This window comes from Limanda limanda, chromosome 3, assembly GCF_963576545.1.
Source record: "Limanda limanda chromosome 3, fLimLim1.1, whole genome shotgun sequence".
In the NCBI taxonomy this organism is placed as follows: Eukaryota; Metazoa; Chordata; class Actinopteri; order Pleuronectiformes; family Pleuronectidae; genus Limanda; species Limanda limanda.
The window spans coordinates 12,604,577-12,624,755 of NC_083638.1; the positions used below are offsets into that span (position 1 = coordinate 12,604,577).

The following is a 20,179-nucleotide window of genomic DNA, read 5'->3' on the forward strand; positions in this document are numbered from 1 at the left end:
GGATGTTTCGACATTGTTTATAGTCAAATGTGTAGCACACATAAAAAAGTGCTCCGGAATTTGTGCTTTTTAGCCCTAAAAACATATCTCGGGTCTCTGATCGGATTTTTTTCTCACACGGGCACAGATATTTGTTCGTGTTTAGCAGAAACTTAAGAAGGTTGGTGAATATAAAATTCAGGTTGAAGTTGCACAAGCTCTAAGTGTACTGCAGCTCTGATGGGATGGAATGTTAAAAGACTTGAGGACCAACGTGGAAAGTTGACGTTTACCAGTATGTCTCGTGATCAGCAAGAGATGTACTCTAAATGCTTTTACTGTTTTTTTGCACTTAAACGTTTCCTACATAGCTGTCCTGCCCCGCTCCCTTAAAAAAAACCACTTGTTTGATCCCGGAGACCAGTGCCACGACAAGGACACTAAAACTTTACCCACAGGCCAAATGTCCAAGATAACTAATACTGTAGGTACCAAAGCAGAAGTGGTGCCAATTCTGTTGATTGTACAAACATAAAGACGTCATCTCTTTTTTAACAGTTTATAGCTAAAGGTGACACAATGCATTATTCAGACGTGTATGAAGGCTGCCCACATTCTTTCCTGCCGGCCTCCGGTCTTGACAGGTTCGTTGAGACTAGCTCACAGCGTCTTCAAGTTTGAGAGACAACGTCCCTGTTTGTTTCAGTACATTGTCACTTCTAAGCCAAGATTATTTCAGCGGTTCTTCACATGTTTGCGTGGCAGAACCCCAAGTGAACTGCACTCCTAGCATCTGCGTGTTGTGATCACAAAGCGGCAAGTGGGCGGCATTTACTCGATCCTCCTCTCATTCTTTTGGTCTTATTCTCAACATTTCTGGATCAAAGACAGCAACAAGAAAGGCCAAGTTTTCATGCTTTATATTTGTGTGTAACTTACAGATGCTGTTTCTTCCATTCCGAAAGACAGAGAGATAGAAAAAAAAGAAGAAGAAAAAAAAAAACAGAAGCTCATTCTGATCTTTGTGGGCGCTGGCAGTTGTTTGACTTAAACTGGGGGTTTTTGTTTATAAACTAGTTGTTCATTAAAAATGGGCAGCAGTTCCTCTGACCATGTTGTCCTCATATCTGCTTTCTGCGGATGGCGGCTGATTAAACAAGGCCAATGAGTGGATAAAGATGAGCTCAGAGTAAGTGTAGCTCCCAGTCCTGTGCACTCCTCCCTGGGGGTCTCTCTCTTTCTCTCTCTCACAATCAAGCCCATCTTTGTTCTGACCTGCCAGTGGCCTGCGCCTTTGCATACAGTCGCCTCAAAGGGAATGGTCAACCAGGCCTTTCATGTGCCGAGGCATGTTGGGCTCTTCACAGCGCTCCTCGCCCCCCCCCACCCCCTGCCTGCCCGAAGGCTCCCGGCTCAGTGGTGCCAGTAGAGACTCAGGCTTGTACCCCCTGCTGCTGTGTCATCCCCATGCCCTGGTTTCTTAAAAACGCCCTGTGATGCTGTGGCTCACCGGACCACACCACAACAAAAACCAAACAAACTGATGAGTCAAATCTGGGCACACTCAGAACACACCATGCAGCCAGGCGACTTGGCTCGGGCCCAACCTGACATCTTTCATCCAGTTGATACGAGGTGTGGAAACTCATCTGGGTTAGCTCTCCATGAAAAAAAATCCATGCTATGCTAAAACCTCCCATCTGCAAGCATTACAGTTTTTTGTTTTTTTCAGGGAGGAGTGAACGAAGGCCGATTTTCTTACTGATGTGGCATTTTCAAATCAGAGAATGGGCTTTACGCTTTTAAAGCTGAGAAGTTGTGCATCAAAAAGTGAGAAAAGGAACAAAGATGGCAGGTGTGAGTTTCTGTGTTTATGCTAACAAACCAGGGACTCAGAGTATAAACGGCACGCTAAACTAGTCAAACTCGACAGGACCGGAGACTTCCAAGACATGTTCACACACGCGCCCTCACCCCCCTTTCCACCCCCCCACCCAGATGGTACTGGCCAGTGTTCGGCCAGTCCACATGGTAGTCACACCACCTCTGAGGCAGGTCAGTTGTACAGTTATTGTAAATTGAATTATCGAGACTCTTGGGTTTCACGGGACCCTCGTGTTTTAAAGAGACCTCTTTAGTCCTCTCCACGAAAAAGAATGAAAAGAATTCAAAGCATTACATTGTGTACATATGAATTAAAAACATTTCAAAGGGTATAATAAGGTGCAAATGTATATTATTTAAAGTGTTTAAAAACAATTAGACTGTGGTATTAAAGGGCATGTGTTCATTTACAGTGTCTCCATTTGACTTTTCTTGCATATTTGCGATAATAAAAGGATGTACTGTAAATCTGAAGCGTCTCATTGCACCTGTGTTGTTTCATTATCCTTAAAATAAGGGGAAGGACACGACTTGGTTCGAGCAGATTTGATTTGATCATGCTCAATTTGTCCTTGTCCTGCTGGTGGGTTTGTCGCGGATGAAGCCAGCTTGAAAAACATTTATGGTTGACGTATTTGGGAGGTTGAACCCAGCGTCCTGTAATTGTACTAATGAAGCCGGATGAGGCTCCGGAGCATAATGTACTGAATCGAGATCAGCTGTTTAAAGCTCCAGAGGAACAGGCCAAGATCTAAAAAAACAATATGCTCCCAAACCCCAATATTTTGCACTGAGTTAAACGGTTTGGTCTTTTCAAAAATGCTTCTGCTTAATTAGCAGCAGAAACCTAGGGGGACTTTCCATAGTTGAGCAGCAGCGCTTGACTCAGTTTGTACTTAGCATGTGCAATGTTAGAAATGGAAATGAAGCCGGCTGAATTAGTCGTTGACTTTGGTAAAAACTGTCTGCAAAAACATAACAGATAATTTTTTCTTTTGAAGAGTAAGGAATGAACAGCGGGGCACATTGCTTGGCTATTAAATCATTTTAGACTAGAGTTCACATCTTTTGAATTTCTTACAAAGATTCCCACCTACTTGATTTTAGCTGAAGAAGATATGCACATTTTCAAAATCTGCTCAGTTTAGTAAACAGCTTATTTATTCCTTTACAAAATAGGTACAAATACATAAGTAATGTTTTTTTTCACACAAACAGGAAATTCTCAAGATATGTACAAGAGTTTACCAAAAATAACGTGGTTCTAATAAACACAGTTTTGTAAACAATATTTACAAATCATTCTTATAATGAAATGTTAATTCCTCTGTCTAATTACATCAGTAATATTGTCCTAACATTTTGGCTAAAAAGCTGTAGTAGTAGTAGTAGTAGAAATGTCCTCCTGTGAAACCATAGAAACCACAGAAAACATTATTAAAATAATTTCAAATCTCAACAATCCTTGTTGTGCTTGCTTTTACAACATGGTATAATGGAGATCAAATTTATGAAAACGTGTTATGAATAACAGCCAATTCCGAAAAAGAAGAAATAAAAAAAGAAAACCAAGAAATATTCATATATTAATTGTTTAAAAATAAGTGTCTTTTGACAGAAATTGGCAATAGTCATTTCTTTGCTATTATACAGTGACAGCTTTCAGTTGTCAGATAAAATAGGTATAAAAAAAGTGCTGTCAAATTGTACATTGCACAACAATTGTTCCAAATGTCAACCATATTTAAATAAATTTCATTATGACAAGAAAAGCTGCATAGAGGCCGAGATTTTTAGTTAAATAGAAACAAACAGAAACATACTGGACAATATTACGTTAAACACAATAAGGATTGCAAAAAATAATGAAAAAGGCGACAAAGCAAGACAACATGTAAAAAGCCGGCATTACTCCTCTCTTCTATCAGTGACACAAAGAGAGAAAGAAATGGGAAACATATAAATCAGTTTTAGACTGGAGTCATTCAACAGCATTTTTCCAGTTACACTTTACTATACAACTGTGATATTTAACTTTTAATCAAAATACAAATTAGTGTAATGGGCTGATCACTACAATTCTTCATGATGTAGCTTGGATATTCAGTCATTATTAAAGGGGAAGGGCGCTAAAGAGGGCTATGACAGAGCATTAGGGCAATTTAAAGGGGGAAATAATCGAAAAATAGATTTTGAGAATAAAGTCGTAATATTACAAGAATAAAGTCATTATTTTAGGCTACGTGACATTTTACAGGGGAAATATCAGAAGATATGCCCGTTACCTGCTTTAAAATGAGGACAGCATTTTGTTAAGTTACACATTAGTTTCACAAATAACAAAATAGCACATTTCTTTTGGCTCATCAGCACCACATTATCATAGGTATCAGGACTTTAATACAACTGAAAAATAAACTGTCTACTCCAAAGAAAACAACATATGGTGTTTGAGGAAGTTGCCTCTATTTTCTTCCTTCTTTTTATATTACGACTTTATTCTCGATTACAACATTATTCTCCTGCGACATTATTTTCCATATCTACAAATTTAGTTTTTTTTTCAATATGGCCTGAATTCTCGCCGTGAGAATGACTCAAGTCTTTTTTCAAACAGCATTAATGTGCAGAAAGAACGAGAGGGAATGATAAATAAATGTTTCACAACAACAACTGCAATTTTAACCTCTCAGAACCAAAACACACCTTCTCAAACAGGTGTCATAGTGCAGACTGTGGCTTTGTTTAATGACTTTTGCGTCTATAGCAAATACACAACAGGGGAACTGAGTGAAATTTCTAAATGTGAGTCAATCAAAGCACATGGTTTTACGAAACATCAGATTTTTCTACTACTGCCACATGGGTTATTCCTTTTTCTTTCTATGTGTTAAAATTATACATGCCGTAAAATAATTCAAAAAGAACTATTTACACGTAAAGAACTTGATCGCGATGCTGTTATTTGGAATCTTAATGTTTGAAAAATGATCTCTCCGTGCAGGAAATCTGGAAAAGGCTCATTTATTGATTTCAGCTAAACTACATTCATTGAACAACATACGTTCAACAAATAGCTCGTGGAGAATATCGTAGGCTGTATCGAGGTGCTAACATACTGTTATTTTCTTCTCTCCTTCGAAATAATCCTTCCTTTGAGGTGGATCATTGAAGCTACCGCCAGTGACGTCAAATAAATACCCAACATACGTGGAATATGTTCTGTGTCTAGTCCTGCGACACAAAAACATTGTTCCTCTAACAAATCCTTCAACACACACAATTTAAACAGGGTCTTAAAACTGAATGATCAAACTACACACCGTGAGGCTAAACAGAGAAGACACAGAACAACTGTTTTATTTTTGTTTGTTTTTTTTTTTGTTTCTCTCTCTTCTTTCTTATTAAACGCTACATCAAACAACACTACAGTACACATGGAGACACAGAGCTGTAACATTAGACCTGATCTGAAGGCACGTGGCTGGGAAGGAGGAGGAGGAGGAGGTTGAGGTGGGTGCTGAGCGGAGCAGAGGCTACTTGAGCAGAGCCCGGTAAAGGAGGAGGGAGTGGGCGGTCTCTCTCTCCTGCTCCATGTAGAAAATTAAGTCCCTGAGGTTGACGCGGGTGATGCGTTGCCGTTGACGTGATGAGGTGGACGGGACGGAGGAGCTGGCCGGGGACCCCGCCGAGCTGCCTGAAACCTGGGGACAAAGGAAGGGGTCAAAAGGTGAGGTGGAGGAATTCATTCAGGGAACTGTAGCAGTTTTCAATACTTATATTACAAAAAAATGCCAATAGTTTCACTTTTGCTTTTTCAAAATTCTACCATCCATCAACCTATTGCTAGCTTGTTTTTGGAAGCAGCAAAAGGGCATTTCTACAGCAAACAGTGAGAGGTTGCTGACCGAGGCCAAGCAGACAAACGGCATCACTTTGACAAATTCATACCGAACCAACTAAAAGGTCCAAGGGTTAAGTCATGGCTCTGTCTATAGAATTTATGCTGAATCCTGTCAGCCTGCAGAAGATGGTAAAATATTTATGGATCTTTTGATGGCAGCCGATTTCTCCCAGTGCTGCTGATGGTCAATCTGACTGTTACAGACACTTAGTGAGTTTGTGTCTCTCATAGAGGATGGATCAATTGATAGGTGGTCAAGGGGGGTGCATTTTTGATAATTTTGGTTTAAAAGGAACTAGCCCGCCCTTATTCCCTGACAAATTGCCTTCTGTCTGATGTCTGTCTGCCAGCAGGTCCATCACTGGTCGAGATGACCTTTCTAAACCAGTTGACCACTATTTGATGGATCACCATTAAATGTTGACATGGATAGTTCCGAAATGGAGAATCCTAAACAGTTTGGCGATCCCCTGATTTTTCCTCAAGCAGTGCCACAAGGCTGGTATGTTTGGTGATATGTCTGAACTGCTGCTGGATGGATTTCCATGGAATTTGGCAGAGGCATTAATGTTTCCGTGGATGAATTGAAATTCTAAGTCTGTAACTTTTAATGCCATCCCCAGCTCAAATTTGACCTGCACATAAATATGTAAATGTCTAAACAACCTAAAAAACAATCCTCTTTTTCATTTGTTTTGTGCTAGTTGTTGCACGTTAGCATGCCAACACACTACACCAATAAAGTGAACATATTCACCTGCTTAGCATCAGTATGTTATGTATGATGTTTGCATTTAGCTACAGCACCTCACAGACTCTCTAGCATGACTGTAAACTTTTTCCTGTGACTATCCAATTCTAAAATTCTTCTAGACAAGGAGATGATGAAATTAATTTCCCAAACTCTTCCAACACTGTTAACAAACCTTGGAACTAACCAGTAACAGAACAGAATTTTCCAGCTATAGGTCACAAGAGTGGGCTTGGGACATGGAAGGTCACCAGTGTGAATCCCTGGACTTCCGGGAAGAAATTTTGATGGGGGAGGGAGTAAATGAACAACATCTATGGCTGAAGTGCCTTAGGGCAAGGCAACTGACCAGCATGGCTGCCCACCATTCCCACTGGGTGTGTGTGGTCAGTGCTTCTATTGTGTGTGTTGTGTGTGTGTGTGTGTGTGTGTGTGTGTGTGTGTGTGTGTGTGTGTGTGTGTGTGTGTGTGTCCCTGTGTGTTCCGACCGGGTAGGGGTTAAATGCAGAGGTCAGATTTACTGTGTGTAAACTTACTGTTAAAGTTACCAACAGTATTATAAACCCTCTGAACTTTCTGACCTCACTTTATTCATATAAGTGTATCTTTGTATGTGGTATGTTGACCCTGTTGACCTGTCCAGGATGCTCCCTGACACTTGCCCAATGTCAGTTGACCATGACCCTATAAGGCAGTTTGGCTTATGAATGAATGAATGAATGTATTTGTATGTTTCTTCATGTGTTTTCATCTGAACTGAAAGCTTTAATAACCATGCACTTCATTGAACCATTTAATGACTAATATTTTGTTTGGGTTTCATTAACTGGATTTTCTCCTTTACTGTGCTCCTAAGAATTTGTCCTTATCTTGTCTTAAGTGATTAAAGGGATGTTTGTCTCCATGGTAAAACACAACAGTGTTAAAGGGATAGTTCACAGAAAAATTACTTTTTGAGTCCACAAAACACTTCTTGAGACTTGGAAAAAAACGAAATGCCTCCACCGACATTCAAATCCAACTCTTAACACTGTCAATTACACCGTTTCAAGTCAAATTTGTCAAATGTCTGAATTGCTAACGGACACTTGGATGACACCACAGGAGCAGCAGGAGGCATTTTCTGTTTTGTTTTTTATGTTTGAAGAAGTGGTCTCCACTTACTTCAATTTTATTGGATTTGGCTGCAACGCTGTTTACCCCTGAAACTCCCAAAGTGTAAGAAACATTCTGTTATCCATTCACTAAATGAAGTAATTCATGTTGAATGGCAAACACAATGACAATATCAATGCTGTGTCCTCTAAACAAATATACACCTCCAATTTGGAAAAATAATCCCTCTGGCAGAGCAGCAATAAGATCAAAAAGACCCACTAATAACGTCCAGATCTCCAGGTGCAGCTGAGTGCTCTTAGATTTTAAACTAAAACTGGCTGAACACGAGACTGAGAAAAACACTGGCAACGAGCTCCGACAGCAAAGGAAAGCATCATTTTTATTTAAGTGTGTTTTATGGCTCTTTACATCCCCCGAAATATGAACAGATTTTCCCTCTAAGTAAACAACGCTGCTGACATAGATCTGAGCTGACGTCCCACTCTGAAATGGAGCCCTTGTTTGTATTTGATCAAGGAAAAAGGAGAACGATAAAAAAAGGGAGAGTATACAGAGGCTGATACAAATCAAGAGTTGCATTTACATTTGTAAATGAGAAACACTGGGAGAACAAATCCAGCAAGTGCCCACTTGAACCCAGGCAGAGAGAAATAAGACAGACATTCCAGTCGGGAACACCCTCTCACAATTACATTGATTGCACCACTCTGTAAACACACAGCACAGACAGGCCTTAATTGCAAACATATGATGCGTATGAATTTACAAGAACCAAACCAAAGTCTCAACAGCACCCGCCCCCTCGTTTGCTTGTCTTTGTGTACACTGTATGACGATGCCTTGTCTCAAATTTCCCTCTGTACACTCTCTGACCCCGGGACCCAGGACGACGAGTGACGGTTTCCAGGCCACTGTTCCCACAAACTTACCTCCACGACATCCACCACCTCAGGTCAGTCGTGCTGACGTGCTGGGAGGGAGTCGGGTTGAGGGCAGCCAGTACAGCCGGCTCCCTGTCACCCTTGGGCACACCAGACCCTCACTTTGGGGGGGCGACCCCGGCCTTATCAGGTCAATCATGGCTGACCACATGTGAAGGATGGGCCTGCCTACTGCCATGCCAATTACTGCCACTCACAAGGGAGCCCGGCGACAGGGCCACAGATTTTACCAATCAAAGCCATCCATCCATCCACCTGGACGGATGGGCAGTAGTCGCCACAGGCGGGCAGTGCTGGGGTGGTGCCACGGCCACAGTGGAGACGATGGGAGTACAGGCAGACATTACAACACAGGTAGTGGGACACAGCTCCGAGAATGTCCTCTCAGGGACAGGGGCGGCCTTAAGTGATCCAAACACAGGCAGAAAGGTCAACGCTCATCCAGCGATTCACTCAACACAGCCGCTCCTCATCCGTCTGTCTTTATATGCCCTCCACGTACCGAACGTACAGAACCACCCAAACACCGGTGTGTTGTTGTTGGTATCTCTGCAGACCCGTCCCTCTAAAGCAGATGGCTGAGTGTCAGTTGAAAAGGAAAGCGAAACATCAACGACCACACTGTCCCCGTCGACAGCAATTACACAGTCATTGTGTCTCAGATTCAATGAGAAAAAACAAAATGGCAGGCTTTGTAAGGTTACGCTGGATGAAAATAAAAAAGAGAAAAAGCAGGAGAGCAGAGGCACAAAGAGAGAGGGACAGAGAGAGGGACAAAGAGAGAGGGACAGAGAGAGAGAGAGAGAGAGAGAGAGAGACGGGGAGAGCAGAACTGAAAGTCTCAAAATCAGCTTGGCCAAGAAAGATCCATGAGGCAAAAAACAGCATCTGTCATTTTATCTGTGATGGGCGCTCGGAGGCATTATGTCATATGACATATCCATCGTACAGAACTACAGAACGCACAGGGATACTTCGATACATCTCTTCAGACATTTGACTTGTTTGGAGCCAGGGACAGAGAGAAAAACAGAGGAGAGGAGAGGAGAGGAGAGGAGAGGAGAGGAGAGGAGAGGAGAGGAGAGGAGAGGAGAGGAGAGGAGAGGAGAGGAGAGGAGAGGAGAGGAGAGGAGAGGAGAGGAGAGGAGAGGAGAGGAGAAGCTCATCTGTAGTGAGGCCTCTTCACTGGCTCTGGTCTTCAGCCACATTCTGTTGAAAGCCATGACAAAGTGCCAATGGGCCTGACATTGTTTTACACTATTTCCCTCTCTACAAACACATGTCCATGCACACAAGAGCAGGGACCGTGAGTCTGTTTTGTGTAGCAGACAATTAGCGTAACACAGTGTATGGAAAAACAATAGAATGGAATAAAAGACACACTTAAAGAAAACCAGACACCTGTGACAAATTCCGCCCATGCTCACATTATCAGACAAATGCACTACTCCAGTGTCACTAACCCCTTGTGTGCATGAACTGAACATAACTCCAACCATGTGTCACCAGATCTGTAGACATAATATAAGCAACTTTAATAGGTTATTTATAAATGATGTAACGTTCCAATAGAGAGCTAATCCACAACAAATATCAAATTAAAAGAAGAAGTTAACACTATCCTTTATTTTCCTTACTGTCTATAAATTCCACTAAAAACCTCCAGGCCCACTCATTCTCAGGGGTGGTTAGCACTGCCGCCTCACAGCAAGAAGGTTCCCGGTTTGAATCCCAGTTCTGCACGTGTGCCCTCTATGTGCATGGGTTTTCTCTGGCGTCCTCCCATAGTGGGATTAACTGAACTGAACTTGAACTGTAGGTTATTAGCGAAACATTACTGGGCTATGCATTTTAGCTCGGCCCTATTTTATATAGTATATATATGATATTTTAGGTTGAATAATATGCAGTTGGGGCTCTAGTGAGTATTTCAACAATTATATGTGAACCTATTTTTATGGCTGGTCATATATTAGTTTGGTGACAAAATTGAATTCATGATTGCAGGTCACATGATGCCAGTGAGGCTCATATGAAGAAATGCTGCTGAGCATCACACACATTCAGAACCACAATGTGAATAGTCACATTATCCTACACTGGAATGGCTGATCCACTACGTTTAGACACTTCATCCATTGTTCAGTACATCTATGATACTCATATGTGGAGAAAATAAATCTGAATTTTCTGGCAGGTCACACAATTGGTATTTTGCTAAATTCTTCTTCTGATTAATAATGTATGTTTTCACCCTCTCTCTCTCACTCGAGCTTTTGACTCCTTGTTTTCAAAATGTGCAGCGGCAGCAGTGATGCCTGTGTCTTGAGGAATTTACATTCGGTCCTTTATTCTTTGAGAACTAGGGGAGGGGTGTGGGGCAGGAGCGGTGCTGCATGGGGTTCTTGCTGATCTGTGGCTTTGAACCCTGAATGGCACCTGTGCCTTGATGCCGGAGCCAATATTGGATTTGGCCCAGGTCACACCTCAGGGCGGTGGGTTAATGGCCCACTTTGCCAGGCACACAGAGCTGCTCGGCCCCTGCACAGGGCCAAGCTGCTGTCTCAGCACTCAACTCCTCACAGCCCAAGTTGCAGACATAGTGGGAGATCTCACACACGCACACACACACAGACACACAGACACACACACACAGACACATGTACGATACAGCAGCTAACACACTGTGTCAACTAAAACTGCAACACGGGGGTAAAAGCATTGCTCAGCATTCATATTTGAAAGATAGAGGCTAGCCCCATGTTGGATGTGAAACAGATAAGCTGTGCGTGATGCAACGTTACTCTATTGTTGTTGTTGGGACTTTGATGCCGGAAAAATCCGTTTATAGTCTGATGTCTGCGCTCCAGGCAAGGACGACATATATAGCACAACAGAGACAGACTGTTGACAAGCTAAACAAAGAAGTGAAGCAAAAGCTGAACCAGGTGGTGTTTTATGAAGTTGAAGCCAGGGTGGAAATTAACAGCAGCCACTAGTCTAGAGATTCTGTGTACCAGTTTGGCAGGAAGCAGGCAATGCTGAGTGCAAACTGGCTGGTAGACGCTGAAAAAAGAGGCGTGTGGTCGGGCAGGTACACGTGACGGGCGTGCTCTCATCAGGAGGACCTGACAGACGAACTGGAGGACATGCTGGATGACTGAAGGACTGCCTGATGTGCTGACTGATGGACTAACTAAAAACTGGCTTGTTGGCTAACTGGCTGAGGGCCCGGCTGACTCACTGACTGGCTGACTCATTTACTGACTGAAGGACTGACTGACTGTCTGGTTGACTGACTAGGTGCCAGGAAGCAAAGCGTTCCCACATGTTCTCCTCCACGCCACATTTCAGTTGGGGAACGTTGCCCCGTCCCTCTGCGGTGTTTACAGTGCGGAGCCCAGCCGTGGGAGTGCAGACCCACTTCATCTCCACACTCGGCCTGAAACGCATCTCCTACGGCCGCCATTAATCAGCAACAGAGACTTTCTCTCTCTCTCGCTCGCGCTCTCTCGCCTCTCCTTTCTCTCGCTGCTCTACGCCCACAGACATGCTGGATGAGGCCATTTTGAAAGAGTTAACAGATGTCGGCTGATTTGCCCCGGGCTTTCTGACATCGCCCGAGTGATGTATTTGATGTGGAGTTTATTCAGCTCTAATAAACGTATAAAGAATTAGAATAATAATTCACAGATGTACATACCCAGATTATATGCCGGAGCCTCTCTTTGAAGCAGGCAAGGCAGCAAAGATTAACAGAACCAGGGGAGAGGATGAAAAGGGTTTTGGTTCAGTCCACTGATAATCAGGGAGGTCAAGATGGACTAATACCACAGCTTTGGGTTCATGCACCGACACAGACGGCTTTGTTCCTATCGCAGGTTCCTTTTCTGTGGTAAACTCTAAACAAGAAGCTGCTACAGTGACTGTGTTTCTAGAAAAAAAGGAGCACAGTGTATCACATTTGCCAGTTTTTTTTTTTCTAGTCTTATATGTGCTTCTTTTAATTTGTCATTTTGTACTGCAAAGAGAAAAAAAGGGGGAAAAAAACAAAAAGATGAGAGTGAGGTCGAGCATTCTGATCATGGCAGAAAAAAAAAAAAAAAAAAAAAAAATTGGGGAATTACTTTCCAAACAAACAACTTCCATTTGCTTCACAACTAAAGAACAACAAATCTCAAAAATGGCCAGTTGCAGAGCATCTTAATACCCACATAAACCATAAAAACAGCTACACAGCTCCATGGCAATGCATAGCAACCGTGCAGAATTTCAGTCAAGGAGAAAGAAGGCAAAAAAACACCTTATTACTTCTAACTCCTGCAAGCCATTTTGGTCTCCAAAGGTTTTAGAGTGCCGCAGGCCATGTGTCTGCAGTGTTTCGGGAAATGACTTGCCTTCGCACGAACACTGCTATGTTCTGCAGCACTGCTGCCCCCAGCATCCCCGCTCAATTTCTGTTTAACCCCTTCCTGCCTTCCCTCACACTGACTCACTGCAACAGAGAGCTCTCACACCCAGCACAATACTGTCACATTGTTCAGCCTCCCACAAACCAAGGCAAATCAGACCAGCTTTTCCACGAGCTAACACATTAACTCCACGTCTAATTTGGCTACTTAAGCATGTGATGGCTCTTAACAAACATGTTGCAGTGAAGGCGTTAGGTTATGTGGGGCAGGGAAACGTGGAGGAAGATGCCCCTTCACCATTTCACTTTGTCTACTACAATGTGCGACACAGTTTGCACACTTGAGTGTGTATCAACGGTGGATTAAATCTGCAAACTCGTTGACACAACACATAATTAAAACATCTTGCTCGAGGTCAGGAATTTTCTAATTAGTAGTGTACTGACAAAGCTGCAATTCCATCGCCCTGAGTTTCAAAGTCCACAGGTTACTGCGAAGATGAAAGCCGACCCCGGAGCACTATTCTGCAGGGCTGCTTATACAATTCCTCAGAAGACAGTCACAGGGTCACCGAGCTAAACATTGTGCTGCACCCGGAACCTCGCTTCCAAACAAAGAACTTCAAACTTTCCTGCCTGGGAACACAATCTTACCACCACCACCACCCCCTCCGCTCTTTCTTTTCAACCTGAGAGAAACAAAAGATCATGTGAAGGCAAGCAGAGGAGGAAACCATAACATTGTTTTTTTAATCTGTTTAATTAAAATGCTCTGAGCTCGGCTAGTTGAACTACTACAACTAAATACTGCACAGGCTTTATTAGCTGGATCTTTGTAAGTTACTATAAGTTGGCAACACCATTAAGGATTGTGGGTAATAACATTTTGGTTATTATTGCCTATTGATTAAATCCTACTGTCTACATTTGGCTAATATCAGACGATGATTTTGTTGTTGTTGGGATTTGTTAATCGGCTTTATTTGTCTGAAGATTGTGATCCAATCAACAATCCACCATGCCGCCATGTGTTCAGAGTCTTTCTTCTCTCTTTGGTGGTTTCTATAGCGAGAGAGAGAGAGAGCGAGAAGAAACGAGGGACCACTAACAGCCTCCGCAATAACCTGGACAATTAACGTGGGCCAAGTATCTTTGCCTACATAAAGTACCAGAAGTAGAACTTTTTCGACATTAAATATTCAAAGCGTTTCATATATAAAATGAACCCAATTAGAGTTAAAATAGTGTAATGAGTCTCAAGTCAGAATGCTTGTCTTCAGAACTACTCACTAATGAGCCCTTGTTGGTTTTGCACGCTTTACTTCCAATGGTGTGGCACTGTCATTTCTGCCGGTTTTTAATTTTTAATTCAAGTTGAATGAGAGGGTGGTGACTGAGTTAATAATCAAGGCACTGGGGTGTTTTGCTGCCGATGGATAGCTGGGAGAAGTTGCCAAATGAGGCTTGTGGTCCACGCTTTGATGTCTTTGTGAAACGTTCCAAATAGGAACAAACCAGTTTAACAAAAGCCTATCAGTTCAGACTGGTATTGAACATAAATGACCAGACTGAGGGGAACGCATCCTACAAATGGCCTAATTAGGGAAAAGAGTAGGCCATCCAGCAAAAGAGCACGGCAATGAATAGCACAGCAACACGGGGCGCTAACACACACTGACTTGAGAATGAGATAAGAGACCGAAACGGCAGCGCGACGGATCCCGCCGCAGACACAGTACCCTGAACTGTCAGTCTTCACATAAATCCTCATATGAGCAGTCACACATTTCCCTCACAAGAAAAAGAGACCCACCAAGGGGCCACAGTGGATAAGCAGATGGGAGAGATTAGAAAGCACATTTACGGCAGCGGGATCACACCGTGAATTGGTCCTTGATCTCAAATTGACATAAATGGGGCCATTTCTGACACCATTTAGCCATCACAGGCTCCGTGCCAGGGCGCCGTCACTGGTCCCCACGCACCTGATGCGACGCCTGCCGAGTGCGAGAGGCAGGAAGAACGGCTGTCTGAAGAGCAGGTCTGATTAAGATCCTGGCTCTTCTGGGGAAAGTGTAAAATTTAGATGGCCCAGAAAGACGAACCGTAACTTCACTGGAGGAGTTTCTTTTTTTTTTTAAAAGAGAGTTTCTGTGAGCATTTGTGACCCCCAGTGTCACGGTTTTTCATCCCACAAGCTGTGAGGATGACAGAGGTTTCACAGCGATTCAGTAATAAATGATTCCTTCAGCATTCTGGGGAAATGATGATGTTAATTCAACTTTTATAAAAAATACACTACGCCACAACTACAAGTAGCTCTGCTGGAAGACAGAGAGGAGTCGAGTAGTTGCAAAATGTAGCACATTTGGCACAACGAGGTCAAAAAATTAAAATGGCACGATATATGCTGTCAATTAGGGATCTGGGGTGGGCTGGGGTAAACATGGCAGGCAGCATTGTGAAATTTGGACTCAGTGAAGGAGTTCTTTATTACGATTTTGCTGGCACTTTCCTGCAGGCCTCATTCCTCCCATCAGATTCCTCCTCCACAGGCCCAGAAGGCTTCCTTCCTACCTGCACAGCATTTTGGCAACCTGCTTTATTATACCACATACAACAGCATTATTTTCCAGGCAGCTGTGTGTGCATGTGTGTGTGAGTGTGTGTGTATAACGCTTATCTACATATTGACTCGGTTTATATCCACATCCTTGTCTGCCATAATAATTACATATCTTGTAAAAGGAAGTACTCAATTCTTCCTGAACCTGAGGCGGGCAGCTGCAGGAGTTGCCCACCGGCGCCCAGCACACACACCTCCGGCGCTGCCTGGTATCCAAACAGCTTCAGCACATACCCACAGCCATTGCCTTCCATGGCATCATGGCGGCTTTCTATGAGAAACTGAACAGAGAGCGCCAACCCGAGCACGGATAAATGTGTAACTACAGGAAAGAAAGCAGTGGAGATAGGTCGGACAGGTTATACAGACAGCAGGGGCCTGTTTTATAGTTGTCAACGAGTCGGACCACACACACATTGCGTTGCTGCACACATCTCAACGCACACACAAACACACACAAAAAGCAGCATTGTGTGGGGACAGAGACCAGTCGGGGAGGTGTGTTTACATTTTGTGGCTCTCTGGACCTTGTATGTAAACATAAAGATCGCTCCAAAAAGGCCAGGCATGACTTTTCTTCCCCAGCCAAACCACATCGATGGCTCAGAGCTGCCGTGACACGATGCGGGTGATGGAGGCCACATTTAGCTATTCACAACTCTTCCAAAGTTCTATCAGTGGAGGGCTTTCATTAGTCCAACAAATACATAATTTATACAATCTAAAAAATACATGTGATCATGAATCAAAGTGGGAATGAGAGACACAGAAACATTGAGGTTTTCTGGTGATGCCCATTCTTTGTTTCAGGAAGTGAACGGAGGTCAAATGCTGGACAGCTGCTCTGTCAAATGCGGTCAAATGCAATATTGTTGGACTAGTGATTAATAGCCAGACCTCATACTACCAGGAATCTGTGCTTATCGCAAAAATGATTATCTCGGAAAACACTGACATATTATTGCTCAGATTCTTAGCGCACTTACAGTCCCATTAAATCGACCCTATTGTTTAAACATGAAACAAAGAGTCTGCCAATTCAAGCACTTTGAGAAAATAGCAGACTGCACTCTAACTGACAGCACATATAAATATATATTTATATATACATATAAAAACACAAGGGGAGCCAGTAGCCTTTATCCTCTCCCTGTAGGAGACCAGGACTGATAACACTCATGTGCATGGTGATGTCTGAATTCTGCTGAGATTATTTGTCAAAAAACGCCTGAATTTCACAGTTAATTGGCCTCCCTAATTAGCATAGGATGTCTAATTCCCATTGCAGTCAGTGTGCTAAATGGTAAAGCTTTAGCGAGCGGATGCCATTCCTTTTTTTCGTTGGAGCAGAGAGACTCCCCGTGCAAGCCGAGCTGCACTGTACATTACACACTCAATGATCGATTCTAAATCTTAATTAGTGAAACGACAAACAAGCAAGGACACTTAATGAACTGTGTACCTTGTCAAACAGCTGGCTCATTATATTTATTGAGATATATGTTAAATTTAATGATTTGGGCAATTAACTGCGGACCCCTTCTGAATCTCCGAGGGACATAAAGGGAGGCGAGCACCAGGGCCACAGACCTAATGGAAGGCAGCTGACAAATATTTGTCACCCCCAGAGAGCTGAAATCATCAGTGTTGTGTTCAGAAATAAAGATGTCACACAAAATGTCTCTCCCTTGTGAGCTCCACTCCCTGTGCTCTGTGCTCCTGGAGAACACTGCTCCGACGCAGAGATACGACATGTCTCAGGCGCTCTCTGCCTCGCTGGGACCTCATCCCACTTAATGATCGGAGATTTTCTGCAAAAACAATACAGAAACATAACAAAAGATATCTAAAAGTGGGTACAGTCTTTATTATCAGTGCCTTTTTTTCCACGGCCATCCGTTTCCAACTTTTTTTTCTAAATTGGTCAAATGGAAAGCAGTGGAAAGCGAGGGGGAAAAAAATTAAGCTGAGCCGAAAAGTGCGACTTGGATTTAATATTTTATAATTGCCAAGGGACATTCTAAGATCAATGCATTTTTGCCCGGGACGCACATCAGAAAGAGATGTACTTCAGTCTTTTTAGGGAACATTGGTCTATTTAATTCTAGTGTCTGATGCATGTGAAATATGCCTTCCATGGCCTCCTTCTTCTTCCCCAGGCACTGCTGCAGGCAGACATTACCACTTTTAATGGGCCGCCATGAGAAGAGGCAAGTCAGCCAATAACCCATCCTCACTAATGGATCGCCTTGTTTGTTCTCTTTCACGATTTTCTGAAGCTAATTTTAGATGTTCTGTTTTTCTGTTAAAAGACAAAATAGAGGACACTGTATCACAACAATATCTCTGCACAGAACAGTTAAATAAATGGTCTTTCGACAGATTCGCAGAAAAGAAAGTTGTTTTTATTTTAGCAGCTCATTTACATGGACCGTCTCTGCTCAGTAAAGCAGATGGTGGTCGGTCCAGGTTACGAGGGGTGGTGTGAGTGTAACTGGAAGCCAAAGCAGGACCTCTCCCAGCGGGAGATGAAATGAACTTCTGAGGTCTGTTGGAAAAAGCTTAGAGGGCAGTAATGGGTGTAGTTAACAGCAGTAGTTTTTAACAGTGAAAATGATCAACTCGCTGATAAATCCACTAGTAAACGGAACTCAATTTAACCTTAAGAGTGGCTAAATTTAAACTGGCCATGGCTCTAAAAAACAAATATAAATAAGAAATTTAGATCAGTGCTTTAAATCTGATGCTGATTTTGTGAATGATTTTTACTATTCAATTTAATTAATGGTAATTCTTCTATCATACAGGATCATTCAATATACATTTTAAATATTTACAACAATACAAATTGCATAATATTACTGAAATACAAAACATTCACTTCCAATGCCATTCCTACATACATTATTAAAAAGGGTTTGTAGTCAAGACAGACAATTGCAGCTGAAACGTGTGAGTGCAACTTAACATAAAAAAACATCACTAGTAAAGATCAGCCGTGATGCAGTAAATGTACACATGCTGCTCAATTATTTAGTATTTAGTATAACCAGAGAACTGCTGCTTACATGATACACTACTCAACAAGGAAAAGTCCTGAATCAGATTCTGGAAAACTCAAACTACTCTCTGTGTTGGCATTTCTGCCATCGACTTGTAGTATTTTGCCTACTCTGTACATATTACCCCCTCTCATCCACCCTGCCTGGCATTCTTCTGCCCCCCTGCCAGCACCTAATGAAAAATCTTTTCCATCTTTTTTCCTCCTTTCTTTCCCCAGGCTCAGGACCTGACAGCTGACAATAGAGCTGACATAAAACTTAAAAAGTCAAAAGGAAAACAATATTAAAACACATAGCGATAAGAAAATGTACTGCTCCCTGAAAGTTATCAAGGTTAAATGTAACTGTACTGCAGGAGGTCCTATAAATAACCACAGAGACACAGGAGTTTCTTAAGTGAGCCATAACCGAAAGAGCTCTCCGGGGCTCCGCCGGCTCAATGTTGACAACTTCATTAGCAGCGCCCGCGCTTTAAACTCTCCAGTCGTTCGACAACGTTATCACATGTTAAGAGTAAGAATTTGGAGGCCCATAGCTTCTATCTCCTCCAGGATGGAGGGAAACACAAGCAGGCACCAAAACGGCAAAGCAGCGATCGAGGCGTTTTCTCTGCCTATCCCTGAGTGGTGAAGGCGTAGGATGAGGAGCGTGGGTTTGCACAGTGTGGTATATAGCACAGCATGGGGGCCCAGGATGTTAGGCTGTCCCCATGTCCCTGGCCAGCAGGCTAGCTAGAGAGCCAGCCATGATCGACCCGCCTCCGTAGCAGCGAGGCGGAGGGTGGGAAAAAAAAGGCAGCAAATTTCATTCTTCAGAAATTTAATTATATCAAGATTAACAAGGGAGGTAATTAATTTCTTTAAGATGGGTATCTCTTAAGTGCCTGGGGCTCAACTTTGTTGTCAAAACTGTATATTTAACCATTATTTCAGGGCAAAGTTTTAGAGGCAGGAATGAGGGGGATCACTGCTTTGCAATGAATATGGATATATAGGAGCTTCTTATCAAAATAGAGAGATTACAGTGTTAATACTAATGTTCACATTTATGTACATATATAAATGTAGGGTTTATTTAGGAACTATTCAAAAATGGCCTGTGTCAACTACATTTAAAATAATTTGTCGAATCTATATTCACAAGGACGGATTCAACAGTTTTAAGGATTTTTGTTTTTGCATCAGCTAAACTCCTCATCTTTCTGACTTAACCTTTCCTTGATGGGTGAACTAGTACTAGGTCGAGCCCAAGGTTGAATAAACCACAAGACCATCCTGAACTCCAAACTCTCCAAGGCGTTGAACCAGACCTTCAACAGCCCTTTCAGGAGGGTATGATGACAGAAATAAAGAGTGATGCTCTAGTGAATGAAACACAATTCTAACTTATTCTCTGTAAGATCAGAACACCTGTTCTGGGAGTTGAAGACAACAAATTCCATTCAGCAATTTTCTTGAAAAGGTTTGTAAATAGTGTCAAGGATGAATTCCTAAAAATGTCTC

The 20,179-nt window shown here is 42.6% G+C and overlaps 1 protein-coding gene across 1 annotated transcript in view; it reads right to left on the reverse strand.

Annotated features, from left to right (window-relative positions):
* Positions 1-3,193: 3,193 nt before the first annotated feature.
* The window catches only part of LOC132998513 (transcription initiation factor TFIID subunit 4-like), a 92,474-nt gene continuing 75,488 nt past the window's right edge, over positions 3,194-20,179 (reverse strand). The window contains exon 15 of the mRNA XM_061068198.1: positions 3,194-5,567. Within this exon, the coding sequence (XP_060924181.1) occupies positions 5,400-5,567 (168 nt within the window). The 3' untranslated portion in view covers positions 3,194-5,399. The remainder of the gene's footprint in view (positions 5,568-20,179) is intronic.